Raw genomic sequence first — 27,474 nt, 5'->3', positions numbered from 1 at the left:
GTAACTAATTGTTTTTAAAGAACACATAAAATTATCCTTAAAGAACAATATTTTACTAAACCAAATCCACCCAAAATATAATACAAATGAAAAACATGAAGACTTACTTCCTGACCAGTGCCTGTGTCCACATAGGCTGCCATTTTGGACTTGGATATAAATGTATCAAAATGTTTTTCAATGCTGGCATGAAGTCACATGACCTGGGTACTTGACCCATCCCTCCTTAAGTGTTTCTCATGATATAAAATGCAGGGACTTAATACGCCCTTTATTTGCCCTGTGCCACCTCGTTTTAGCTCTGTCTTCCTAATGACCTTATTTAAAACGTTCATGTAAAAACTTAATGCAAAGTGTGTATTTCTGTTTGAAACACCACAGCAGCTCTTTGGTTTGTGACAAACATTTATTTGGTTTCTGTGAGTAACTACAGTCGTAGTGTTCTCATACATCTCATCTGCAGTTCATCAAACTGATATATATCTATAAAAATCAGAAATATGACCTACATACATCTAATACAAAAACAAATCAGTCTAGGAGTGAGTCCATGTTTGCTTTAGTACGAGGAGGAAATAACTGTGACAAATTAAGTGCTGGCAAGAAGATCTCGAAGAAGACGGATGCTCAAATGATAAAATTATAATGAATATGTGCATTAAATAAGTCTAAAAATAAAACATTCAAAAAACAAACAAACAAACAAAAACCACCAACACACAAACAGGCCCAGGTAAGGTTGAAACATGAACACATAAACACACCTGTGAAGGTTAAAGAAGTTTCTTTGGTTTCTGGTTGAAAACCAAATCCGCCCTGAAGCCCTTAGAGAAGCACAAGCAACTGGAATGTGGCAAAAAAGTTCAAGCTCTGACTTCAGTAGGTTTAAATCACACCTGGTTTGTGACGGGACAGAGGGGTAAACTCCTGCAGCTGCTGCTGGAGCCACTTTAACTTTGAAAATAAGTTTCAGGCAAAACTTTTCAAATTTGTTCAAACATTTCAAAAATGAAAAAAAGAAAGTCGCTTTAAAATTGAATTTCTCTTTCTGCTCAGTGAACAAGCAGAAGCATATAAGGAACAGAAATAACTGCAGGTCTATCTGTCAAACAAGTTTCTGTGATTCAGAAAATGAATACAATTCTAAACAGTAAAAAAAGCTATGGTTTGTTAACGTTACATTATTTTCTTAAGTATGTAGGATGGATGTCAGAATTACAAGATGTCTTGAAATTAAAGAATGTATTGTTGCAGCCATGACAGCTTTATGTACTAATTACAAAAGTGTCTTGTATTTATCAGATAAGACCCAACAATTATGAGTTTTCCTGCAGTTATGAGTCAGCTCTAACAAAAATCACAAACTAACTGTGGGTGAGCAGAGACCTGGCAGATGTTTTGGGAGTTAAGAGGCAACTGAACAGAATTTAAATGAACGTGCTGAGTGTTACCACGGTGTAAACTGTTTATTTAAGGCAGTCAAACGGGAAAGTGTGATAAAAACCTGAGAGAAACATTACAATCCCCCAGACTATTGTTTAAAGTGTCACCATATTGGCTTAAGGCTAACAGCGTAAGGCAAAGGTGTTTTGGGGAAAACTGCTGTCAAAGTCAAAAACAGAGACATGACAGAAAAGTGCTGAAACAGAAAAAAGCAAAGGGCAGCAGCGAGTGTACAGACAGAAACTATCATAAACTATCCTTCTCACTTATCATCTCTGCCGAGCTTTATACCGACAGAGCTGGGCCACTTCGACATTAAGGCACCCGGTGACCTTTGGGTTTATATTTGGGAGACTTCATTACCCAGAAACCCTGTGTGGTGTTCATGTGTACTAAACTATGACATATTCAACTGCAGTTTTCACAGTCGCAGAAGGATAAAAACTAAATGTGGAGAATGCCAAAATGAAAATACTGTTGAAAACTCCAATAATTTCAGACAGAATAAAATCCATGACAGGTTACCAAACTGTGCTAGTCCCAGTCTGGCAGCCATCAAGCCAAAACTGGAATTACTTTCATCTTCACATGCACAAACCTCTGATGCTAATCTGCTAATGTCAATTAGCTGGTGGGTGTTATTAGCTAACAGTGTTAGCCGAGTCAGGTCTAGCACCCAGTTCATCAGTAAAGTCTGAACCAGCTTTAGGTGATGAACGTCACTGTCATCCATCCTGTTAACTGCAGTGCCAACACAATGACCTTGATGAATGGTTTCTTGATCAATAGCTACTGGAGCTCTTAGCTCCTTTCACAGTAAGTCTCTTTAATGCTCACTGACCACACTCTGTGAATATAGGGCTCTTTTCATTCCTGCCTTCATCATCCGTCCTCTTCCTCACCTGGACTCCCACAGGGAGCAGGTCTTGGTTTATTTTGTTTGTTCATTAATGCGTGCGTATTCAAGAGGTTTTAAGACTTTAATTACTGTGGTTTATTCTCCTTTTTGTTAAGTTGTGGTTTGTCAAATTTGGGGTATGACTAGGAATTTTAAGACCCTGTGAACGACTTTGTGCAGCTACACCTGGTGAATTTATTACGACTTTTTTGGCTACTCCTGTTCTCACGTGTCATACCCCTCCCACCTGCTTCTCCAATCAAGAATTAATGTTTTTGAGTGTAAATGTTTCCTGCTCAGGTCTGACAGGCTGAGGAGTTGATGCCGCCACCTCCCTCTTCCTGTAGGAGTCCAGACAGACACTCCTCTACTCTTCCTCTTCCTCTTCCTCCTCCTCTCCCGCCATCACCTCCACCAGCAGCTCGGCAGTACAGGTTGCCTCCCCCAGACTGTTGACCGCCTTCACCGTATACTTGGCATCATCATCACCCGACACCTGCAGGTTTGCAGCAGAGCAGATGAGGAAAACTTACATGGGGCAGTTACCTGGACAGGTTAGTCCATCTGAGGAAAACACTAAGGCTGAACTCTGTGACATTTTATACCACACGTGTAAATTTGCATTAAACAGATTTGACCTCTGAAATGACCAGACTGCAGTTTCCATCTTCGTCGTAGTCGATCTGGAAGTGTCGGGTCTCTTTGATTGGCTGGTCGTCTTTGTACCACACCACCTCAGGGTCGGGGTAACCTGCACACAATCAATGAGACAATCAATGGTCAGAAATAACACAGCAGCTGAAACACCACCAACATTAACAGCTTCAGCTGGGATCATCCACTGACACTCATTTCAGATTCAGAAATCAGATTCAACATCTCCCTGGTTCACGTCTGCAGTAAAGACACCAGCCTTCAGAACCTTCTGCAGGTTAAACTGAAAAAACCAAACAGACTGAAAACTCTCGTTGGGTTAGCAAGATTTGACCTAAAAACAACCCACAATGCAACACTGTTACACTCTCCATTCAGAAACATCTGATGATGAATGCCACATTTTCAAATCTCATTGCCAGAAGACACCATTTTGTTTTCAAAATGTTCTACCTTCTATCTTGCAGTCAAAGCGAGCGGCGCTGCCCTCCACCACCTCCACATCTTTGATGACCATGCTGAAACTCGGTTTACACTCCGTCTTCTGCTCGTACTCCAAACACTCCAGAAACTGGTTATCCTCTGAACACAGAAGATCAGCCGACAGAAACCCACATTATTTTATTCTTTTCATAAATGTCCCTGATCTGAACACTGAGAAAATCTAATAAGTGAACTGAGTGAAAAGACTGAGCAGCTGCTGTGCATAGACAGGCCTTTCAGTTAACCTGGGAATATACCGGTCTTCTCTTCCATTCTGTTTGATTCCTGATGGACCTGACCTGATGACTGTCTGTTAGCACCCACTGATACTCCAGTGTTTCTCAATTTGATAAATAAATGAATTAGTTTTGACTAAACCATGTTAAAGGTTATATTTTCACAGTAATGGGTCCAAAACTGTGAAAAAGTGACCTCTCTACATCGAGTTCGGCTAAAAACTTGTTTCTTTCTCTTTGGGATTCAAACCTGCTTCAAATACTTTCATTGTACTTTCTGTTTCTACAATTTTCTACTGGATGTCCTGTGTATTTTGCTTCTGTTAACGACATTCAGTCTTTTTTCCGCTCCTGGTGTTTTAAATAAAGTGACTTGACTTCAGTGTGTGGAGACCCCGACCTTCGGTGGGCGAGCCCTTCTTGGCACTGACTCCGGCCAACATAGCCATGGACGACAGTCTCCCGATGGCTCGCACAGCATGACCCGTTTTCTGCCCCAGAAGAAGAAACAGTCACATCAGAAACCAAGGTTATGTCTGAAATCTGTCGCTCTCTGTCTCCACTCAAACCCTCCACGTGAAGTGTAAAAAAGTGTCCAGGGCATACGCTCTGCAGCTGGTGCAGACGATTATTAGTAATTTACCTGCCATTTCCTCCTCAGGATGTACTTCTTCATCCTTTCCTTGGACAGTTTCTTGGCCTTCATGGTGTTGGTGTCCTGCTTCAGCCAGGGGTGCTCAAAGCACTGGGCACAGGTCAGTCGAGCCCTGATGGACAACCACACACATTCCAGCTGTTCAGACTCAGAGGAAAGAACTGTTCTCATGGGTAAACTCACATGACGTTAACGAATACGTACCACAAAAATGTTCAAAGCAAAATATCCAAAGAGTAGATTATTACACACATGGTCAGACTTTCACAAATTGCATTTTACACGTGTTGAAGGTTGTGTCCCTCCCTCCTTACTTCATGTCCTTCTTCAGCAGTTTGGTGATGAAGTCTTTGGCGTTCTCTGAGATTTCATCAAAAGCCTCATCCTCAAAGTCCCAGGTGGCCGAGGTGACGTTGGACAGAGTCTCATTGTCATTGTCACCCATGAAAGGAGACAGGCCGCTTAGCCTGAGACGACAAACACAGGGCAAAGTGAACCTGAGCTAAAGTTAACTTGGATTCAAACTAGGTGAAGACAGACTGAGCTACGTTTAACTAGAATAACCAAACAAAACAAGCATTGAACTTATGAGAAGAATAAAGCTAGTTTTATCAACAAGAGTGGGGGCTAACTAACAGTATGTAACAGATGACCCCTATACTCCACATGTCTGTGGGGTAACTGATGGCTTCATAGTTGATCACTTCTGGGGCCACAAACTCTGGAGTCCCAAACAAAACCTTCAGAGTTCCTGCATTCGCTGTAGGAGGACAAAAAAACAAAACAAAAACACAAGAAGTTCAAAACATGTCCTTAAATCACAAATGTTTATTCATGTTAACTCAAATGTTAACAAATTAATGTTAACTCCACACATAGTAAATTAAGGTGGTTACAACCTTATTCTGTATTTAAGATAAAAGAAACTATTAATTCTGTATTTGCATTAATGGAAAACAGGAATTTGGTCTCTGGAGGTGTGTCCTTGTTTGGTAAGTAGGCTACTCAACAGGGACCTGGAGGAATCAACAAATGAAAAGGAAACACTGAAAAAGCTTTTCAATGTCCTCTGGAATGGAATTTATGCCCTTTCTTTCACACATGGACCCAGATACACTGCAGCAACCTGGAGGTTGGAATAACCAATTGACCAATAGACAATTCATTTGTTAATTTAGACTTTTTGTCTTAAAAACCTTCTGAGACCTTCTGTTTGAGAGAACAGGATTCAGTTGCTTTTATATATTTGCAGACCGGGATTTATTCTGGCTTGTTATGCGAGAGGCCTGTTTACCTCGTCTGGGTGTTGTTTATCAGTGTTTACATATCTCCCTCCTGCAGCCAGCACACGTTGTGACGTTACCTAATCGTCTGGCCAGGCCAAAGTCGATCAGCTTGATCTTGCTGCCGGTCTTGTTGACACACATGATGTTCTCGGGTTTCAGGTCAAGGTGGACGATGCCCTGTTTGTGGATGAAGCTGACACCGTCTATGATCTGGAGCATGTATTTGATCACTTCCCTCTCGGTCAGCTCAAAGTCCTCGTCGATGATTCGCTCGAAAAGCTCGCCGCCAGAGATCCTGCACAAACCCACAAAGAAGAGTGGTTTCACTGCCACAGCCAGAGTCCAAACACATCTTATTAACAGACTTGTCACACATTTCTGACTTATTGCATGAAACCAAATGATCCTAAATAACCACTGAATGGAGACGCACAGGACACATGTCCCATGCTTTTCAGAAGACAAACAAATTTCATTCTCATTTTAAAAACAAGACGTGTTCTATTACAGAAATGGCATTTAGCACCGGCAGCCTTGGCTAAAAACACAGAGCAAGCCTCCGATCATTTAAATCAGCAATCAAAGGTCTAACAAATACAGACTAAATAAAAGACAACTGCAAAACACGGTGCACGACTGTCCATAGATCTAATCAAAGCTGAAATACCAAAATAAGAGTCTGCATGTAATGGGTTGCCTTCCTGTGCAGTGTGATGGTTTTTATCAGATATTTGCTGTGTTTCCTTCATCCTGTTGTTTATCAGAGTCAGTTTTCTGAAACAAACAGTGAAATGTGAGCACGTCCTCCCTGGTTATCTCCCAACAACAGAAAACCATGAGACTCTTACAAAATAAAAGGTGTTTGAGCTCCAGCAGCAGAGAATGAGAATAATGAAGAGACAGCACAGACGAAGAAGGTGAAAACAGAAGTGTGTGTGTGTGTGTGTGTGTGTGTGTGTGTGTGTGTGTTCAGGTCCATCTGCCCATCACCGCCTTTAGCTCTAAAATTAGCAGAGAGGAAATAGCTGCTCTGAGATTCCTGTCATTGTTGGCCAGAAAATTATTTTCCGTCACTCTCTGCAGCAAAAACATCTCGCCTGTTTCCAGATCAAACTCAAACCAGTCAGACATCAGCAGCAGCTGCAGGTTCATCTGTCTGCAGTAAGAAACAGGAGGATTCCCCTGCTACCATCAGTCAACCCTTTGTTTTTCAGTTTTCTGACTCTGCCTGAACTTTAGGTGAAAGTCACATCAGAGACTTTGACTAGTTCACCAGTCTGATGTAAGCCCTGTTGGGTGGGCTGTACATACATATGTAAACAAATCAACTGGAGAGAGTTGAGGAAGATTCCTTTAATGGAAGATTCCTTTAATGGACCTGAGCATTTTTATTATGAAATCTGAGGACAAACAATCCTCGCTGTGGGAAATATTACGTACATCTCTAGCACCATGACGATGTCGGACTTGCCCTCAAAGGCGTCGATACACTGCACCAGTTTGGGGTGGTGGAGGCTGTTCATGATGCCGATCTCCTGCCGGACGTTCTCCTTGTCCTTGGCCGAGTACGCCTTGATGAACTTTCCCGCCCACACCTTCTTGGTGGCCTTCTCCACCAGTTTGAAGACCTGACCGAACTTCCCCCTGACACACAAACACAACACACACCCGGTGACTGATGTCATACGCGGTCATGTGTAGAAAGTTTCCTTTCCAGAAGTGATAACACTAAACGCGGAAAACAAGTCGACTGTTCCTTATTGTTAGTTTTTATTGTTGTCGCTTTGAGAACCTAATGCCACACAGGTGTCAAACAGAATTATAAAAATATGTCATGGGTACACACACAGGACTACACCAGTTCATGAGGTAAGGTCAAGGATCTTCTCCTCTGGGCTGCTCCCTTCAGGGGTCTCCACAGCCAATCATCTGCCTCCATTTAACCCTATCCTCTGTATCCTCCTCACCCACACCAACTATCCTCATGTCCTCCTTCACTACATCCAAGAACCTCCTCTTTGGTCTTCCTCTAGGCCTCCTTCCTGGCAGCTCTAACCTCAGCATCCTTTTACCAATGTATTCACTGTCCCTCCTCTGAACATGTCCAAACCATCTCAATCTAGCTTCCCTGGCTTTTTCTCCAAACCATCTAACATGAGCTGTCCCTCTGATGTCCTCATTCCTGATCCTATCCATCCTCGTCACTCCCAGAGAGAACCTCAACATCTTCAGCTCTGCTACCTCCAGCTCTGCCTCCTGTCTTTGTCTCAGTGCCACTGTCTCTAAACCAGACAACATTGCTGGTCTCACCACTGTCTTGTCCACCTTTCCTTTCATTCTTGCTGACACTCTTTTGTCACACATCACACCTGACACTTTCCTCCACCCGTTCCAACCTGCTTGCACACGTCTCTTCACTTCTTTTCCACACTCTCTGTCGCTCTGGACTGAGGTCAAGGATAAACTTTCCAGTACATTCAAAGGGTTTGTGAAACCTGTGTTAGCATGGGCTCGTTATTTATGTTGACATTATACATTTCCATAATATGATCATTATGTAATATTTTCTTACGTCTTTAATAAACATGTATTTTTGTTGTCTTATTATTGCTGCCTGCAAACACATGTGCACAAAACTCTTTTATTTCTGTTTGCAGTTCAACCTTCAGTTCCTGTCAGGTTTCAAAGGCGTTTCTGAGAGGATGTAATGTTACATGTATTTCTCTTTTCCTTAAGTTATAAATTAAAGTCAACCTTTGGAAAAACACAGGTGCATTGTGGGACAGGTGTGGGTGGACGGAGCCTTACGTTCCCAGCCTCTCCTCCACGTCGTACAGCTCCTTCACCTTCACGTCTGTTCTGATGGTCACGTCTCTGTAGTCCGGCTCCTTCTCTGAGTCTGGCCCACAATATCACACACAGGTCAAAAGTCACGAGGGTGCTGTCATGTCTTTCCTCACGTGATTCATTCATACACTGTTTTGTGTCATGTTTGCGTATTTGTTTTTCAGTGTGGCTCCCTGCTGAGTTGTGTTTGTGCAGTGTTGTGGAATCATTGTGTTAAGGTAGACCAGCTGACAATGAACAGGAAGTGGTACCTTCGTCGTCGTCCTCAGCATCGGCCTCGTCCTGGTTCTCTGTCAGACGAACCGAACAGGTTAGTTCACTTAGTCAGTTTAGTTCAGTAACTGAGCTCAGCTGTTAGTTTCACTCTGGTTTAGTTGTTAGTTCTGCTTCAGTTCTCTTTCACTCACCGTCGTCCACTAGTCCCACAGTTACGGGCTCCGACTCGGCGCTTGGCTCTCCGACGCCATAGATGTTCTCCGCTCGGACACGGAACTTATACTGACGCTCAGGAAGCAGGTTCTGCAGTGACAGAAACTTTAAGTTTCAAATCTGTTTCATTCAGACTGAAAACTTGTCAGATGTGCACCTGTGGGGTGTCTACACACCTGTACGTTGTAGGAGGTGCTGTTGCAAGACACCAGGTGTTTCCACTGCTGCTCCACAGAGTCCCAGATCTCCAGGTTGTACGACTGTACAGCGCTGCCTCCGTCATACGTTGGCCCGTACCATGACAGGGTCAGACTGGACCGCCGGATATCTGAGGCCGCTGGTACCTTTGCTGGGGGGTCGGGTTTGTCTGAGGAGGGAGACGGGGGGAGTAAACTGCAGGTAAAGCAGAAGACTGCCCCCTACAGGCCACAGCCTGCTGAGGTACACATGTATAGTAAGTCCTGGAAAGTGGGGGGTCATTGTACTCCAGGGCACATGGGGTTTATCAACGAGAAGCTGTATGAGGTGAAACACGAAGAAACCACATGAAACAATAGTAACAGCTCCTGTACTGCACTTTAGTCTAGCTGTGAGGTATTAGTACTTTACCTGAGTATTTCCATGTAGTGCTACTTCATCCTTGGACTTCACTACATGTCAGAGTCAAACCTTGTACTTTTACTGCTCTACATTTATCTGATAACTTTAGTTCCTTTTCAGGATCAGACGGATCCAACAAAATACAGACTGATCATCAAACTTTATTGATCCCTGGGGGGAAATTCCCAAGATACCCAGCAGTATATAAAGTACTTCAAATTAGAAGTATATAAGGTAGTTAACGTCAGCTACCCAGCGGTATGGAAAGTACTTCAAATTAGAAGTATATAAGGTAGTTAACGTCAGCTACCCAGCGGTATATAAAGTACTTCAAATTAGAAGTATATAAGGTAGTTAACGTCAGCTACCCAGCGGTATGGAAAGTACTTCAAATTAGAAGTATATAAGGTAGTTAACGTCAGCTACCCAGCGGTATATAAAGTACTTCAAATTAGAAGTATATAAGGTAGTTAACGTCAGCTACCCAGCGGTATGGAAAGTACTTCAAATTAGAAGTATATAAGGTAGTCAACGTCAGCTACCCAGCGGTATATAAAGTACTTCAAATTAGAAGTATATAAGGTAGTCAACGTCAGCTACCCAGCGGTATATAAAGTACTTCAAATTAGAAGTATATAAGGTAGTCAACGTCAGATACCCAGCGGTATATAAAGTACTTCAAATTAGAAGTATATAAGGTAGTCAACGTCAGCTACCCAGCGGTATATAAAGTACTTCAAATTAGAAGTATATAAGGTAGTCAACGTCAGCTACCCAGCGGTATATAAAGTACTTCAAATTAGAAGTATATAAGGTAGTTAACGTCAGCTACCCAGCGGTATATAAAGTACTTCAAATTAGAAGTATATAAGGTAGTCAACGTCAGCTACCCAGCGGTATATAAAGTACTTCAAATTAGAAGTATATAAGGTAGTTAACGTCAGCTACCCAGCGGTATATAAAGTACTTCAAATTAGAAGTATATAAGGTAGTTAACGTCAGCTACCCAGCGGTATATAAAGTACTTCAAATTAGAAGTATATAAGGTAGTTAACGTCAGCTACCCAGCGGTATATAAAGTACTTGAAATTAGAAGTATATAAGGTAGTTAACGTCTGCTACCCAGCGGTATATAAAGTACTTCAAATTAGAAGTATATAAGGTAGTCAACGTCAGATACCCAGCGGTATGGAAAGTACTTCAAATTGAAAAAGTTAAATGAGCCGTTCTGCACAATGAGTACTTTTACTTTGGATACCTCAAGTACATTTGGACGATGGTACTTTTGCAGCTTTTATGTGAGAGAAGCAGTGAAACAGGCCAGAGGTCAGCTGAGGTCAGAGTGGGGTGGAAACAACCTGCTGCCTGCTGGTCCAGGCAACATCTGTGTGTGTTTATGGGTCCACACATGGACAGATCGCTGCCATAAAAGGCATCAAACTGCAGCAGAATGCGCTGCAGGATTATTAAAAATGGATTCTGGAGTTTCCTCTCCTTTCTGTCTGAATCTTCAACATGTAAGAACTGCTCTGGTAGTCTGCTCATAATTTGGCTAGAACCAGTTTCTGTGGTCCTCTGTCTAGACCAGCTATAGTATGTAGACAAACAGAAATCATTGGAGGTTTAAAGCAGAGTGTCATAGACAGACAGAGATAGATGGATATATAATCAAACAAACAAACACAGCCACCAGGACCAGAAAAACCTCCTGCGGGGTCTTTATGTCACTTATGTGAGCATGTTATGGTCACACCTTCCCTTCAGCTTTAGCTGTTCGTGATGTGCAGTGTGATGTTTGCACATATTGCATGGTGTTGGCCTGCTAGCTGCACATCATAGTGACTGCTCAACCTGGTGGAGTCTGTTTCACATTTTCTATTTCTCCAAAGTGAAATAGTCCACACACCAGCAGCTCTTTACATGGACACACCTGGAACGTAACCCTCCAGGTGCTGGCCTCCTGCCGTTCAGTGCGGCAGACGTTGCACGTTTCTTACCAACGATGGTGAGGTTGAGGGCGGCCTGTCGGAGGCCATAGCTGTTCTTCAACTCGATGGTGTAGCAGCCACAGTGCTCCTGCTGCCCGCTGGAGATGGTGAGTTTACTGCTGCTGTCCGAGCTCTCTATGGAGATGTCACCCGAGTTGTCCTGTATCTGAAACCACAGCAGAGAGATGATTCATGCTTTAGTATCAGCAGATGGGTCTTCAGTCCACACAGTGTTCAGCTCCCAGTTGGTTTAATTTTTCCAAGCTGATCAGACCTTACAGGAAGCCAATGTAAAAAAAAAAGAAAGAAAGAAATTACAGGCACAGATTCAGTTTGACTCTGAGGCAGACTGCACCACAGGTCTGTGTTTTTCCTCTTATGTTAGTGCTTCTTGCTCGTCTGCGTATATAACTCTAGTCCCGGTGTGTGTGTGTGTGTCTTACTGGTTTCCTAAACTTGAGCCAGGTGCAGCTGATGGGTGGTGCTCCAGAGAACTTGCAGAGGATCTCCACCTTCTGCCCCGCCAGGATCTTCATGTCCTCCGGGAACTGCAGGATCTGAGGGGGCAGAGCTACACATACACACACACACACACACACACACACACACACACACACACACACACACACACACACACACACACACACACACCACACACACACACACACACACACACACACACACACACACACACACACACACACACACACACACACACACACACACACACACACACACACACACACACACACACCAGTAATCAATAATCAGTTTAATACAGTTGGCTGCTCCCAGGACCTAAGGGGGCAGATAAAAATAAATAATTAAATAAATGTGTCTGTGTGACAGAAATGAAAGTGTAAAGATGGTGATGGAGATGTTAACATCAGCTGCACAGCACAGACAGGTGTGCACAGGTGTGTGTATCACCTTGTTTGGGAGGAGTCTTTGGCGTTGGTTTCTTTATTCTGGCTTCACCTGGTGGAAACAGACACAGTAGCTGTGACTTTAATCTGTTCAATTGTGGTTTGTAAGAGAATAGAGGGACGAGTGCAGAGAGAGAAGACTGTGAAACAGAGTGAGGACTCCGGTGCACGAAGAACGTCTCTAATGACCATGTATGGATAAACTATAAATAGTTCTGAGGACACAGGAAGGGTTGGTTCCTGTGAGGGTTGTTGGGTCCTGCAGGGTTTTGTTTTTTTCTGACACTGCAGAAAAAGAGCAGAAGAAACTTGATGCCGATCTCTTCTTTCTTTGCTTTCTCCCTCCACTGGAAAGACAAACATGAGGATTTTCCAACACAAAGTTATTTCTACTGTCACACAGAGTGACAGGAAACAAACCCAGAGCTCAGAAGAAGCAGCAACATTTACAGCTGAAAATCATGTGACATGATTAAAACTCCAGAATGGCTACAGAAAGGAGCTCAGATGTTAGTCTGAACAACAATGGAGAAAGGTCTCCTCTGTACCTGCTCATCATATTCAGCTTTCTAGAAGAAAAACAGCTAATTGTTCATAGACAGACTAGGAGCTGCAGCTCAGCCTCTGCCTGCTGCAGATCTGCAGCTCAGCTTCAGGAAACCCTGAGGGATGTTTGCAGGAAGCACATTGTCACACTGAGCAGGCAGATGGAAACACTTCATACTGACTGGTTAAATTAAGATTACACACCACAAACTAGTGAGAGACATGAATCTCATTTGGGAGAGGAACACGGAAAAGGTCAATGTGAGACGCTTATTGTGAACATCTCAGGTGCAAAACGAAATGGTTTTGATAAAGTGACTGCAGATTAAAAATCTGATTATCTTCAGAAACCACACTGGGCCTCACATAACCAGAATACTGGATCAAGTCAGAGCTTTCAGACCTTGAGATCTGGACCCTGCTGTCTGAGGATGTGAGGCTGCAGCATCAGTGACATATCAATAATAATAAACCAATAGTCTTTAGCATGCTTCACCCATGAATGTTACTGTTTCTATTAAATTCTAGTCAGTGTACTTAAATACAAGTTTGAGTTTTTTTGTATTTCTAATTTTACTGCAGTTCAGGACCTGAATACTTCTTCCAGCACTGGTTGTACTGGTATCTCTATTTTCCAGTTGAAAGTCTTTTTTTTTGCTTCCAGAGCTCAGTGTGTTTTTCTCCAAATCAGGGAGCGTGAAGACGATGAGCTTTAAAAGGAGAGCTGCTGCACCGGAGACGTTTAATCTGTGGTGTGAAGTAAAACAACGTCTGCGAGCGAACGGAGAGTCGGGGAAACCAGGCCTTAAAAGGAAGTGAGGGAGAGGAGCCCTGAGGAGCTCATTCCTGCGCTGTCGACTCAGATCTGTCGGTAAAACTCTGCAGACAACTTTACTTCAGTCATATAAATCAGCAGCAACACAGGAAGGAGAACACAGGGCTCATGCTGATTAACCTACAGAATGCAAGAAATGTTACATCTCCTCTGTCGTCTTCTTTCAGCCTGCAGTTTGTGATTTGTTTACACAACATTTTATAAAACCCGTCCTCAGTCTTCTCCAGAGTCAGATACGGACATGAGCAGCAGGACAGTAGAAAACTGAGGCTGCCTCCACATCACAGGCCTTAATGCTCAGATCTGCTGCTTGTGTGTCTGTTCCTTCCCATCATGTCTGCCATGGACATGGACCAGGCGTGAACACCCTGAGCTCCTAAACTGCCACCATGCACAGACTGAACTGACGTGAAGAACAACATCATTTGTTCAGTCAAATGTGACAGAGCACGGTCATGCTCGTTCTGTTATCATCGTGCTGCATTAAAAAGCAAATGTTTAAAATCCAGGGCTCTAATGGCTCCTCTGCTAACTGAGCTACCACTGTCAGATTACTGCATGTTTGTGAATGAGAGCAACATGTCAGAATCTCAAGTTGGTTTTCTGTCCCTCATAGAAATGCTAACATTAACACTTTACAGCCTCCGTTACAGTCAACCTCACTGCCGTCGAAGGTCACTAACAAGAACCTAACATTTCCCTTAACCCTCTCACATTTTGCTTTACTTGTACTTCGTGCTGCTGCCCCTTTAATGCTAAAGAAAAAGAACAGGCGTTATCCTGTAGTTATGTTATAAGAGACCCACAAGACAGTGCTGTGTCAGTCAGTCAGTACTGTTTGGGTTTTCCTTTCACATTGGGACAATGTTTCCGTCTCGAGTTTGGTCTTAAATTTCATTTAAACTGGTTTTAAAAAAATCCTATAAAGACTTTAATTGAACTTGAGACACTGAATTAGTGCAGAAGATGCTGTTTGTCTTGTCTTTTATTGCATATGATAATTCATAGACCTGAAGTGTCATTCATTACAAGATGATTAGTTCTAAATGCATCTGCATGGTTTTGCATTTTGTGACATTCAGTAAAATAAAATTTTTTTTATTTATATTTCATCGAGTTTTTCTCCTGAACCCAATAGTGTGTCTCTCCTCTTGTGAGCCAAGTGTGATGACACCGTTGTGAGTTGATGAAGCTGCCTGAGATAATGTGATCAGATCAAAACTGTAATGATTAAATGACCAGTGTCTGTAAACAGCTGCCTGGGTTCTAACCTGGAGAACCACATCTACTTTTGCTTTCACTTTGTGAGTGTCTGTATCTCACAGTGTGAAATGTATGTTGTATATCGTCTGTTCACGGTTCAGATACTCGCTGGGTCCTGATCTCAACCAGGACACTACAGTGCATGCAAACAGACTCAGCAGTAAATCCTGCACTGAGGTATGCAGAGTGAGCAGCGGGGATTTAGAACTGGATCATAAAGATAAGAGCAGATTTTCCACTGCAGACAGAGAGAAAACATCAGACTGCTGCAGCCAAACATCAGCTGCTGTCATATGAAGCATATGGATCAGGGAACATAAAACACTGAGCACACAGAGCTCTTTTTAAATATATTATACATAATATGTGATTCTGGTCTGTTAGCAGTCAGGAGACAACAGTGTTCAAATACGACTGATGCATTTACAGATTTAGACCAAAAGAAATGGCTCAAATTCTCAAGAGGTGACACTGTAACAACCAACCAGAACACATCCATCAACGAACCGTCCAACCAACCACAACACTTCCATCAACGAACCATCCAACCAACCAGAACACATCCATCAACGAACCATCCAACCAACCAGAATGTGGAGTTAAAAAAAAAAAAAACGGCACCTACTGTACTTCGCAAAAAGCAATAAGCAATTGGAAATGATTGGGCCTTGATGAGAAATGGGATTAAAATGCTACAGAACCACAATCCCAGTCCTGAATTCCTATGCTTTCAGATCAGCTGAAACATGTCATTCAAGTTTCAATCCATCATTTCATTCATTACAAAGTCTCACTTGATGCTGGGCAGGGCAGGAAATGAGAAGAGTGATGGGAAACGTGGCCCAGTGTAGAGAAGAACGGGGTGGTTTGCAGCGATGGAGGTAGGAATAATAATGTGACAGCGAAGTACGCACTGATGTTTCCAGTGATACACAGAGGATTTAAATAGAAAGCAGCAGGCCCCAGTGAGTGTGTGTGGGAACCAGTGCTCCCAGCCTGCAGCTCCTTATTGGGAAAAAAAGGAAAGAGACTGCTGCATATTTTGGAAACTCACTCTCTGAGGTCGGAGTCGACTTCTTGGACTTCTTGTCAGCTGGAGAGTTTTCTGCTGGGTCTGCAGGAGGACGAGAGATATATAGAGAGAGGGAGATTAGTGTTTACAGAAACACAGAAGGAAATTAACAGTTTCACTTTCTGATTAAACACAGAATCTACCACATTCACATCATGAGGGACATGTGTCCACACTGAGGACCCCTGAGGGAAAAGTATTAGAAGTTATTTAAAGAAAGCAGGGACTCGCCTCAGTCTAAAACAGGAAGCTGTGCAGGTATTTTTGCAGTTTTACCGTGACCTGGACTGTGTGATTCAGCTTTTAAATGGAGGTACGTGGAGATAATTGAAGTTTACATATTTTAGGGCTGACTTTAATACCACAGAGATTTCTGCCTGAAAAACATTTTAAAGAGACTTTTCTGACTTGCCTCTCGCACAAAGGAACATACCAGTCTATGTGTGTCTGAGTTGCAAGCACTAACAACAAAAAAGATCAATCAGGTCATCCCTTTAACTGGTTCAACTGGTCCTTTGTTCAGTTTTCTTGTAGTTCATGGTCAAACATTGGGTTCTTGTTGGTCAGAGTCCCACTGCTTCTTACAAACACAGCATATTTGAAGTATTCATGGTGCTTGTGTTGCTCAGTCAGAGCCCAGACTGCAGCTTCTCTGTACCGGCATACAATCATGGCCGTACCCACCACTGAGGTCCAGACCTGTGTATTTTTTCTAAGGCACATATAACAAAAGTCATGAAATAAGTTCCTAAAATAACTTTATTTTGGTCCTGTAAAGTCATTGTACTGCATCAAGATGACCGACTTCATTAACTGACCACTGGTACTTCATCTCGTTACATGAAGAGAATAGTCTCAGCAGCCTCCAGATTCATTAATGAAATTGTCCTGAGGAGGAGGGGACGCTAAACTGAAAAATTGAACCTGTCCAAAAGCAAAGAGGAGGGTTTAACTAAAGCCTGTGGACTGGTCCTTCAGGTCGTTAGACGACAAAAATGAGAAGACTTCACCAGATGAGGCTGAACTTAGAGGACACAGTGAGAAAAGAGGGTTAGAGGTGATGGAGGCATAGCCATAATTACAGCATCCCTACTCGACAATAGGCAAATATATAAATATGTATTACAACAGAACAAACAGTCAAAACAACATTATTGTGTATCATTGATCTTATATAATTCTCTGCTCTTTGATAAGCTCAAACTCCCTGTAGACTTGCTTAAAGTTGTTAGAATTAGTGTATCGAATATAATCTCTTCAGGTTTTTCAGAAGACGCTATATTATTTAATAATAATTTATACAAGTTAAGTTTCCACAAATTTCCCAGAAATCAACATTTAAGGGGTTATTTTTCAAAAGGTATTTCTTAATCCCTGCATAGAAACTAAACTATCCCTGTCGCTGAATTACCAGATCCAGTAAAAGGCTGCACTTCCACTGTCAACAAATATAATCAGTTACAGGAACAGGAAGTAGAGAGTTGCTATGGATACAGTGAGTTACGCTGCGTGCTGTTTTTAGCCTGATTTTGTTTACGTTGTGGAACATTAGGCAGTTGAATTAACCAGTCCAGTTCCGCTGTATGCCACAGTTACTGGGACACTCACAAAAACCTGAAGGTTTCAGGCAGTGTCTGAATTCCTGCATCATGATTCTACATTATCCCGTTAAAGATCCAGTTTTCTCCTGTGGTGACTAACGTGCTTCTGTAGCTTTGACTTGTAAAAACATTCAGAGAAACAGCTCGTTTGAGCCAACCTTTAACCCTTGCATTCTCAGCGTGTGGTCCTTCACAGTCACTGTCAGAACATCCTGCCTTTGCTTCTGACCTGGTAGGAATGAATTTTAAAATCAGTGTGAGGTGACTATGAGGTAGACCTGGTGACAGAACCCTTGGCACAGTCCGGCAGTAACAGTATTCTCTTGAAACATGCCATCAATTTAAAACCATGTTTCTAAGAAAGTCCTATGATTCAGCATCTCTCTTGCAATATTCTCAGACACGGGAGACTGCATCTGAAAGTAAATCTGTGATGAGTCGCATGTTAAAACCAACACACTTCATTCCAAGCCTGATCTGCAGATATCTGATAAACCCAGACTCTGTTTGTGCTAACTGTTCTAATTACAGGAAACTCCAGGCAAACGGACACTGCTGAGGAATCCTGTGCTGTAATTTTCTCTGGTGTTCACTGGGGAGTAAGTGACGTTCCACAGTCTAAAACAGGCTGTTGTGAAGTTATTTGCAGGTAAATCCACAGGTACAAACACGGTTTCACCCTGGCCTGGACTGTGTGACTTCAGGTGCAGGTGAATGAAGACCTCATATAATGATTTTAGCCAAATTAAAGAGGAAATTATAAAAATTACAGAAAAAAAGAAAAGCTTGTATTTGTGTTTCACATGTAATGTTTCTGCTTAATTTGCAATCGACTGGTGACCTGTCCAGGGTGTACCCCTGCCTTTCACCCAAAGAGAGCTGGGATAGGCTCCAGCAGATCCCTGGGACCCTGGTTAAGGACTGAGCAGGTATAATGGGATAATGGATGGATGTTCTGGTTATATAGAGCAACAAGCATTAAATTGCCTGATTTTTGCTGGGAGCTTGGTGACTCTTCAGTATGGAAAAGATAAAACGGACTATGGAAAAGGAAGTAAGTATGGAGATTTAAACAGCATTAGGGGCGGCATGGTGGAGCAGTAGTTAGCACCATCCCCTCAAAGCAGAAGCTTATGGGTTTGAACCCCGGACGTCCTGGGGCCTTTCTGCCACTGTGATCGGTTCCAGCCCCCTGTGCCCCTGGATGTACCAGATTATGGACGCTTGGTAACAGTGTTAGAAAATGCTTGTTTTCTTTCTACATAGTGGAGGGACCAAGATGTAAGTACCACGACTACCTGCACTCACATGGAACATTCTGAGGAGACAGACGCCTGCAGAGTGAAATATCTCATTGTTTACCTCTTTAACCCAAGAAATCAGACAACAGCAGAATAGACGTAATGAGCTTACATCTCCAGCATTAATGGCACAAAGACACATTTCCTCCATTTCTGAAACTGGATCCAGATGTTACAGATTAGAAACCAAAGAAAGTGAAGTTCTCACCGTCGACCAGAACCATGCAGCAGCACTCTGCCGCCCCTGCCGATGTCTCAGCTCTGCATTTATACTGGCCTTCATCCTCAGGCAGGGCTTTGTCTATGGTCAGAGAGCAGAGGCCTCCTGCAACACAGCACAGCAATGTGTCAGTATACAGTACACACATGGTTGGTTTTCTAGGAGCAAACTGAACTGGTCGCTTTACTAAAGCAGCATCTGGACCTTCAGAAGCTCAGCTGGTTTCCTACAGAGCAGCAACACAGTCACCCAGTGGAAAAACCAAGAGACGGTTCAACAAACGAAAGGCTTGTCCTCTGTCCAACACTGTCAAGGTGCCTCCTTGACATGTCCAACACACAACAACAAACAATGCTTTGTTTTCTTCCTGACTCTCCACAAAGCAGGTTTAACCCTGAACTCTGAGTTGATGAGCACTGAGATGGGAAACTGAGTTTTCAGTTCCAGATCAGAACCAACGCTGAGTTGATTAACTTTGAGGTGACCATGGGCCCACAGACTGTAATCCATTGGTAAAGCAGCTATCAGCAGCTCAAAATACAATATGAAAACATCATTTGGGCAAACTGTATAGGCTCATTAATATGACCTCATTTGGTTTAGTTATGTTTGACACGTTTAAAAACATTTAGTGGTTTGATCTGAACATGCAGTTGATTGCAAACACAAAACATTACAATCCCTCTGGCCATTATGTTTCCACCTTATTCTCAACATACAAAATGAATAAATTTTCCCTTGTACGTCAAGGACTGACAGGAGATGTGATGAAACAAAGTGCAGTTGTTCTAGTAGGCCTGTCCACGTAGAGCCAGGCCCATAAAGGACTGTGCAGCCTATGGTTTTTATTCTGAGCTGAGGATAAATCCATCCTGTACCTGTGAGGAGACGTCGCCATCAGTAAAGATAAAGACTCGACAGCAGGAAGGAGACACAGAAACCCAGAGTTTCCCTCAGCTCAGGGTTAAACCCCCCAGCAGGACCAACAGCTCATATAAAAGCTTTTCAAAATAAAAGCAGATGCTTACTGATGTGATCATAAAGCTACACTACTCAGTTTGACTTTGCTTTCTTTCACCTTAGTTTCTAAAAATGATGGACAGATGTAAATACACCCCATCACCATAAGAGGTCACACACCGCCACCGTGTGACCTCTGACCTTCAGCACACAGCCAACCCCGTCCAGGATCAACAGACCCAGAGCTGGAGGATGAAATAAGAGGAGGGGGATTACTGCAGACACACAGGGAATCCTCACTGCTGCATTTCATCCACACACACACACATCTCTGCAGGACTACACTCTGTGTGCTTCTATCTCTGTGAGGACACTGCTGTTTGGCAGCACCTATGAAAAACATCTGCAATATCACAGCAACACAAACAAACAAACTTGTTTTCCTAAAACCAACATGGAGACCCAAAACCAGCACAGAGATTCTTCAGTTTCAATCTCAAAAGATTTGTTCATGAATAAGAATTTGAAAACTCTGGTTCCTACAGTATAAAACCAGAATTTGAGCATGATCTAACAGTTTAACATGGACACATGAAATAAGTCTCAGTGTTTATGATGTGATATCAGGGATTAACTGGTTTCTGATCTGATGCTGCTGTTTTGGGAGGTTCAAATGACAGAGCTGCTGGAACACAACACAGAAACACAGCTGCAGCCACAGGAACCGACACTGAAACCGGCTGGTCTGTGTTCATACTGGTTTGACTGGAGAAATAAACCAGCCAGCCTGTGTTCATACTGGATGAGTAGTGAATAGTGGTGCATAGTGAACTGCCTGATGAGGGAACCTGTGTGAGAGGAATCTGAAGGATGGACTGTGGCAGAGGATGGAGCAGTGCTGGAGCTCAGTAGTGTAGGAATGTGGCTGCAGTGCGTGTGGTGTAAAGTGATCTGGAATACCAGTGGATCCTGCTGCTCTATTGTTTCAGATCTGCTTCTATTAATAGAATCTGAATCTGCATCAACAGTTGCTCCCACAACACAAACCAACATCAACCGTGTGTGTGTGTGACCTCTGACCTTCGTTGGCAAGGACGATGAACTTTGACGGCTTGATGACCTTCCCATCCAGCGTCCAGGTGACAGTGACGGGGTCAGAGGTGGCGGCAGAAAGAAGGCACTGCAGCCGCAGACGCTGCCCATCCAGCACTGTCACGTCATTCAGCTTCTCCACGAACTCTGGCGCCTTCCCTCCTCCTCTGCCGCTCTTCTCAGTAATCCCTCCATCCACACAGTTGTTCACCACCATCTTGCCACCCTCGCCATTATTCTCAGGACTTGCCGACTTCTTCTTGTTGGCGAGGATGGAGCGGAAGTCGGTGGTGTTCTTCCCTGGCGTCTCAGCCGGTTTGTTGCCGTTGCTGCTGGCTGCGCTCTTCTTCCCCAGCACAGCGCGGAAGTCAACCTGTTGTGAGGAGTTCACCTTGCGCTCCTCGTCCATCTTGGGCTTGACGCCCTTGAGGTTGGCCTTAAAATCCATGTGGTGGCAGAGGTGCTCGGCGGTGGTGGTGCCAACCCCCCCGGTTGTCGTTAAGAGCTCGGCGTCCCAGCAGCGAGTGGAAGTCCAGCTGCTGCGCCTCCTTCTATTGCAGCTCCTCTTTGGTGTGCTGCCCGGTTTCCACACAGTGTCCGATGAGGTCTCTGGGGGTGGCGGTGGGAGAGTCCTGGTCACCGTTGTCCTTCTCCTCCTGGTGCAGGTGCAAGAGATGCAGTTTCTGCTCCTGGTTGGCCTCCTGCCACTGCTGACTGAAACCACCACCACTGCTGCTGCTCTGCTCCACGCCCTCTCCTCTCCCTCTGGCACCTCCTCTCAGTGCTGGGGCCCCACCGGATCCTCCTTCTGCTGTTGCTCCTGCTGCAGGGCTGGACAACCGAGCACAGACAGATGGAGGGAAAAAGAGAGAAAATAAACAGCTGGGTGAAAATCCCCTTGAGTGAGAAGACAGGCCCCTCCCCCTTACAGCTGGGTGGGTGGGGGGGGCGACCTCGACTCAAAATGTCCATGTTACATCACAAGTGACTCTGCCGGCCTTATAAGGACATACGCCCAGACCTGCACTCAGATGTAAACAGTGGTGAATGTAAGGAGCCTCCTCCTTTGGGCTCACTGGATCCCAGTCCTCCCAGTGAGTGTACCAGACTGGGACTGTGTCAGTCCGTCAGTGACACTGAGAGCTGCCGGCTGTTTCAGTCACAAGCTTCTCATTTCTTCAGAGTAAACAGTGCACAGAGAGGAAACGCTGGCTCCGATTGGGCAGGATGATATGGATGGATTAGAGAAGCGTTAGGGAATTTGTGGATATAGGACGGACAGACGGATGGATAGATGGAGGGGGGATGGAAACAGGGATGGAGGAATGTGAATAAACACATGATCGGAGGATAAACCTCATACATTGCTGTTTGTGTATATTTGGCTGTTGCACCCTTGTGTCCATGTTTCAGCTGCAGCTGTTTGTCTGAACCTGTATTTTTATTGGATTGTTCTCATTCCTGACGTGTTTGCTGATGGTAGTTTTGTCCTAATGTTTAACACCACCCTCCCCAGGTTTAAAATCACTGACTGTCTAAATGAATGAAGAAAAGAAATCAAACTTTGGCCTGATTCCCTGTATGTGCAAATGGACCAATGCTCCAAGTACCTGCTCTAATTTCATTCTCTTATTTTTCAGTTTACCACCATGTGACACCAGCTACCTGCAGATATTGTGTCTGCAGTGGATTCAAGGTTGTTCTTGTGTGTTGGTAACAGTCACATCTGACAGATGGATGTGCAAGCAGCTGCAGAGAAATAAACCCGGAGCGCACAACATACAGGCCAATCCCGGTCCTGGTCCTGTGGATCAGGAAAACATTCCCACCTGGCCCTTCAGCTCTGTATTGGCTCCTCCCTGCAGTGTGAAGGTCTTGCGCTATTTTGTATACGTCACAGTGAAATGTGAACACAGACTGTTTTGTTTCGTGCACACATTCATCAGTTTGAATCTCTGACTTATAGTGGGTTAAAAAAAATCAAATAAGAGATGAAGTTGAAACAAAGATTTAAAGATAAATGGAGACAGTAGAGGTGCGTGTTCAGGTGTGTCTCACCTGTGGTCACGACGCCCTTTCCCTGCTTTTCCATTCACATCACTCCTGATGTGTAAAGGTCTTTGCTCTAATCCATCAAGAGCAACAGACAACTGTATCATCCGCATACAGGTGTGTCTGAGCTATACAGTTTATTTGGTCCAGTAAGACTATGTTAGCAGAACAAAGCATTTTATTAAGACTCCAGAGTCTAAACTGTGGCTCTACACTGTATTACTTTGTATGTGACTGTGTTGTGTCACTTGTGTCACTATTACTATGTTGTGTCATCATGTTGTGTTGCTGCAGCGCGTTTTGTCTTTATATGGTTTCCAGTTGTCATATTGGTTTAATGGTCGTGCGACATCGGAGCCCTGTCTCTCTCTCTCTGAGCAGTTTCTATTTTTGCCTCTGCTGTGTTTCTACCGACTCCACTATCGTCAGCTGTTTGCTCCTGTGGCTGTTTGTCTCCACTGGGCCCAGTTCAGTCGTCTGACAGTTTCCCACACATTGAAACACCGAGTCAAGGCCACAGAACATTTCATAAACTGAACACAATATTCACTATACACACCACAACACACTTTCTGAAACATGCACATAAAACAGACGTAACCTGTGCACATCCTTAGTATTTATCCACTTGTCTAAGTGTAGGCTGCCCTCTGCTGGGTGCCTCTGAGAAACAAGCCTCTCAGTCTGGGCATGTTTACCTGTGTCTTAGTATTTGTGTTTAAAAATACTCCAATGTGTAGGAGTTATTTTTTGAATGCTATGCCAAAGGAACATACTGCAGGTGGCAGAAACCTCTGCAGTGCTGGACACTAGACCCAGGGCCTCCTGGATGTGGTTCCTGATGTCACCGATGGTGGGGAAGAATCTCCGTTTGGAAGTCCTTCACATTTAAACAGCTCCCTCTCCACAAAATGCCCAGCAACACACAGACAACAGCATCAACTTCTGTGGACTATAATAACTGTCTGACTCTGGTGTTTGTCAGAGCCACCTACCTGAGTTGCTTGCAGACGGTGTAGACACGACAATCAGCAGGGTCTGATCCTCTGAAACCTGTGTGTGGAGACGAGACATGATGACCCCATTCCAATGAGGTGATCTGAAAGTGCTCTTGTCTAAGTGTCAGTAAAACCAGAATTCTACAAATAAATAACCAATTTCTGCTGCATTTCATGTCCAGGTATTAATGACTACAATCTTTCCTGTAGCACCACCCTCAGGACAAACTTCACATTTTTAGGTGCAACGGTTTTTATCTGTAATGAGTATGAACAGTACTGGTACTGGTGGGAGGGGGGAGATTAGGGGGACCTGAGGGGATGAGGGCTGTGTCCTCAGGGTGATACAGGTGAGATTTCTCAGTGGGCAGCTGCAGGTACAACCTACAGACGGGAAACGAAGTGATGTATGGTACATAAATGTAGTTCATCTGTTCTACCTGATGACTCTTCCAGTCTTCAGGTTCTGGTTCTTCAAACAGTGGGAGGCCTTCTCTTGCTTCTGCCTCAAAGTTGTCTCGTCTCCTGTCACTTCTGTAGGAACTTACCAACTTTCTTAACCTAGTTCCTAAAACAGAAAACCCACATTGTACATTTCAGTCCTTTGTCAAGTAACTTCATACAAGTCAGGCCTGGATTTAACGATTACTAATAAATATGAAGTACTGAGGTGATCCAGGTGGTATAGGGGACAGGTAGCTTTGTGACCTGTGAGTGCTACTCCGGACACAGTCTGATTCCTTCGAAGTTCAAACTGACACTCCATCACACTGGCTCTGCTCCCTGCAGAAAAAACAAACAGCTGACTCACTGATCAGATCTCAGCAGGTCTGAATGACACATTCTGCTTCTATTACCTCCAGACTCTTCAAATGATCGCAGTCAAACTAGACACAGGCTGACCTGTGTTGACTAATGGGATGCCATTAAAAGGTATGCACTGAGACTTACACATCAGTCCTGTTGCTGGTTTGTCTACAGATTTAGGGTTAGGCTGTCTTGGCCTGGGTGGCTGCCTCATGGACTCAGGTGTGTCAGACAAGAGCAAAGACTCAGACTCAGGTGTGTCAGGGGGACTCCTGTGGCAAAGACCTTGGGGGAGGGACTCCTGTGGTGTCAGAGACCGGCTGGACCGGAGAACATGGCTGAGCTGGAAGACTGTTGCTGGACTGCAGGTTGTTGATGACCCTGTCTTCTCCTTCAAGGCTTGACTGCTGAATGAGACTGGAGAGATACTAGTTGAGCTGCTGGAACCAGAACTGGTTTAGACTGCAAGCCTCGATGAGTCCTGGAGCATCCACCTCCATGTGGTCAGATGAAGCATTAATCATCCTAAAACCACAGGTCAAACCCATGTGGAAAGATGGAGACTAGATCTTCCAGAGCTACCCTGATGAGCCATGACAAAGCCTGGCCAGGAACATCTGAAGGCTTTTTGACAATCCTTAAACAGTACCAGAATGTCCAGTTTTAACTTCCTGAATTCTGGATACTGCAGGTTTTGGGCATATGAATAAACTAAAGCTCAGGCTCACTCAGATGCTCAGTCACACTCAAATAACCAGAAAGACAAGGGTTACACAGGGCACAGTACCTTAGAGTCCAAACCACCAGGAATAGTCCACAGATGCACAGGACAAGGCAACTAGACGTCAAGAAGAGTAAACAAAGCAGCAAACCACTAACAAGACACAGGTGAAAACAGTTAGACACTGATTAACAAAAGCTCAACTCACTAACTTAAGGGACACACCAAGAACAGGAAATACTTCACAATAAAAGACACAGGACCGGAAACAGGGATTGTGACAAGAGCAGCTTCACGTCATGACCAAAAGTATGTGGACACATGCAGCCTTGAGTCTGTCTCACCCTTTCAGGTTCGGTGTTGACATCACTGGTTCTGTCAGCCATCATTTCCATGGTAATGACCCCGGAGTCACAGCCATCCACCGCCGTCTCCACAGCAACAGTAGTGCAATCACATCCCAGACTCCTTCATTCAGGAAGATAAAATAGTTTCTATCAATCACATTGGGGATGTGACATTTGACTTTTCTGCATCAGGACCAGGTTTCAGTTTGAACTGCTGTGTGTCAGCATCTGTACCATCGACCAAAACACGAGTAACTTACCTACTTACATTTACAGGTGCACACTTTAAAGTCAACACCTAATCATGGCACCATTAGAAATGAGCAGATTCTACAGTTTGTGTTCAGGCCTGGGTGAAAATGGACTGAATATGGACATAGATGATAGAGAATACACAGACATATACAACATGCTGATTATACACAGACTGGGGAGAACGGATTTGGTCCTTTATACAAATCCCTCAAAAGCTGTGTCAGGTAAGAAGTGGCTTTACCCTCTTTAAGCTTATCCTGTTTAATTAAATGATAAAAATAAAAAAGACACAACCTTGAAATATTAAAAAGTCAACCTAACTAAAAGGTAGCAGTCTAACATCACATATCCTTAATTACCATTAAACTAAAAGGAGGAATTAGAGCACACGTTATTCCAAAGTTTCTATTTAAAGAGCTTCATTTAATTAAAGTACCCCAACACTCTTTTGCCTCATATGATATTCACACTTTAGGAAAAGTTAGAAAAAGAACCTAATGCTGACACTAACCAAAGAAACGTCGGTTCGCTTACTTAGCACCTTATTGAGAAAAGGAGTTTCTTCCTTTCCCTCTACGCGCTTTTCTGTACCACAACCACAGGTGAGCCGAATGTCAGCGAACCTTATTTATGTTACATGGTTTACTGCGACCAATCAGGGACTGTACATGTGAACTGTAGCTCCCCTTTATGCTTTTTCATTGTTTGATTATAAACCCACTGTTTTAAAAACTGAAATGCCAAAGAGCTGAACATTTACATTTTGACATGAAAAACACTAAAATCCTCTCACCTCAGTGTAAAGTGCCTCTGATGTCTGTTGGTCTATGTTATGCTAATACTTAGTACAAACCAGATGTGAATACTGCTATTTCACTAATACGTAATAAACTAATACATGTGGGTACTTCTTTCACCACTGGTCAATAAACATAATTCAGCAGGAGAAAAATGAGCAA

The 27,474-nt window shown here is 43.6% G+C and overlaps 1 protein-coding gene across 2 annotated transcripts; it reads right to left on the bottom strand.

Moving 5' to 3' along the window:
- Nucleotides 1–392: 392 nt before the first annotated feature.
- mylkb (myosin light chain kinase b) lies at nucleotides 393–22,154 on the bottom strand. Of its 2 annotated transcripts, XM_026296129.2 has the most exons (19): nucleotides 21,324–22,154; nucleotides 19,272–19,388; nucleotides 16,144–16,203; nucleotides 12,450–12,497; nucleotides 11,963–12,090; nucleotides 11,529–11,685; nucleotides 9,108–9,298; nucleotides 8,910–9,021; nucleotides 8,754–8,792; nucleotides 8,464–8,554; nucleotides 7,096–7,299; nucleotides 5,733–5,950; nucleotides 5,006–5,129; nucleotides 4,684–4,836; nucleotides 4,358–4,481; nucleotides 4,115–4,205; nucleotides 3,449–3,577; nucleotides 2,980–3,092; nucleotides 393–2,837 (listed from the first exon to the last, which is right to left on the bottom strand). In XM_026296129.2, the coding sequence occupies exons 1-19, from the start codon at nucleotides 21,781–21,783 to the stop codon at nucleotides 2,709–2,711; spliced, it is 2,688 nt and encodes an 895-aa protein (XP_026151914.1). In that variant the 5' UTR covers nucleotides 21,784–22,154; the 3' UTR covers nucleotides 393–2,708. The 2 variants fall into 2 exon arrangements, with proteins under 2 accessions (XP_026151914.1, XP_026151915.1); XM_026296130.2 differs by lacking the exon at nucleotides 8,754–8,792.
- Between the last annotated feature and the right edge of the window lie 5,320 nt (nucleotides 22,155–27,474).

This window comes from Mastacembelus armatus, chromosome 21, assembly GCF_900324485.2.
Source record: "Mastacembelus armatus chromosome 21, fMasArm1.2, whole genome shotgun sequence".
Classification (NCBI taxonomy): domain Eukaryota; kingdom Metazoa; phylum Chordata; class Actinopteri; order Synbranchiformes; family Mastacembelidae; genus Mastacembelus; species Mastacembelus armatus.
This window is presented reverse-complemented; position numbering and strand designations above follow the sequence as displayed.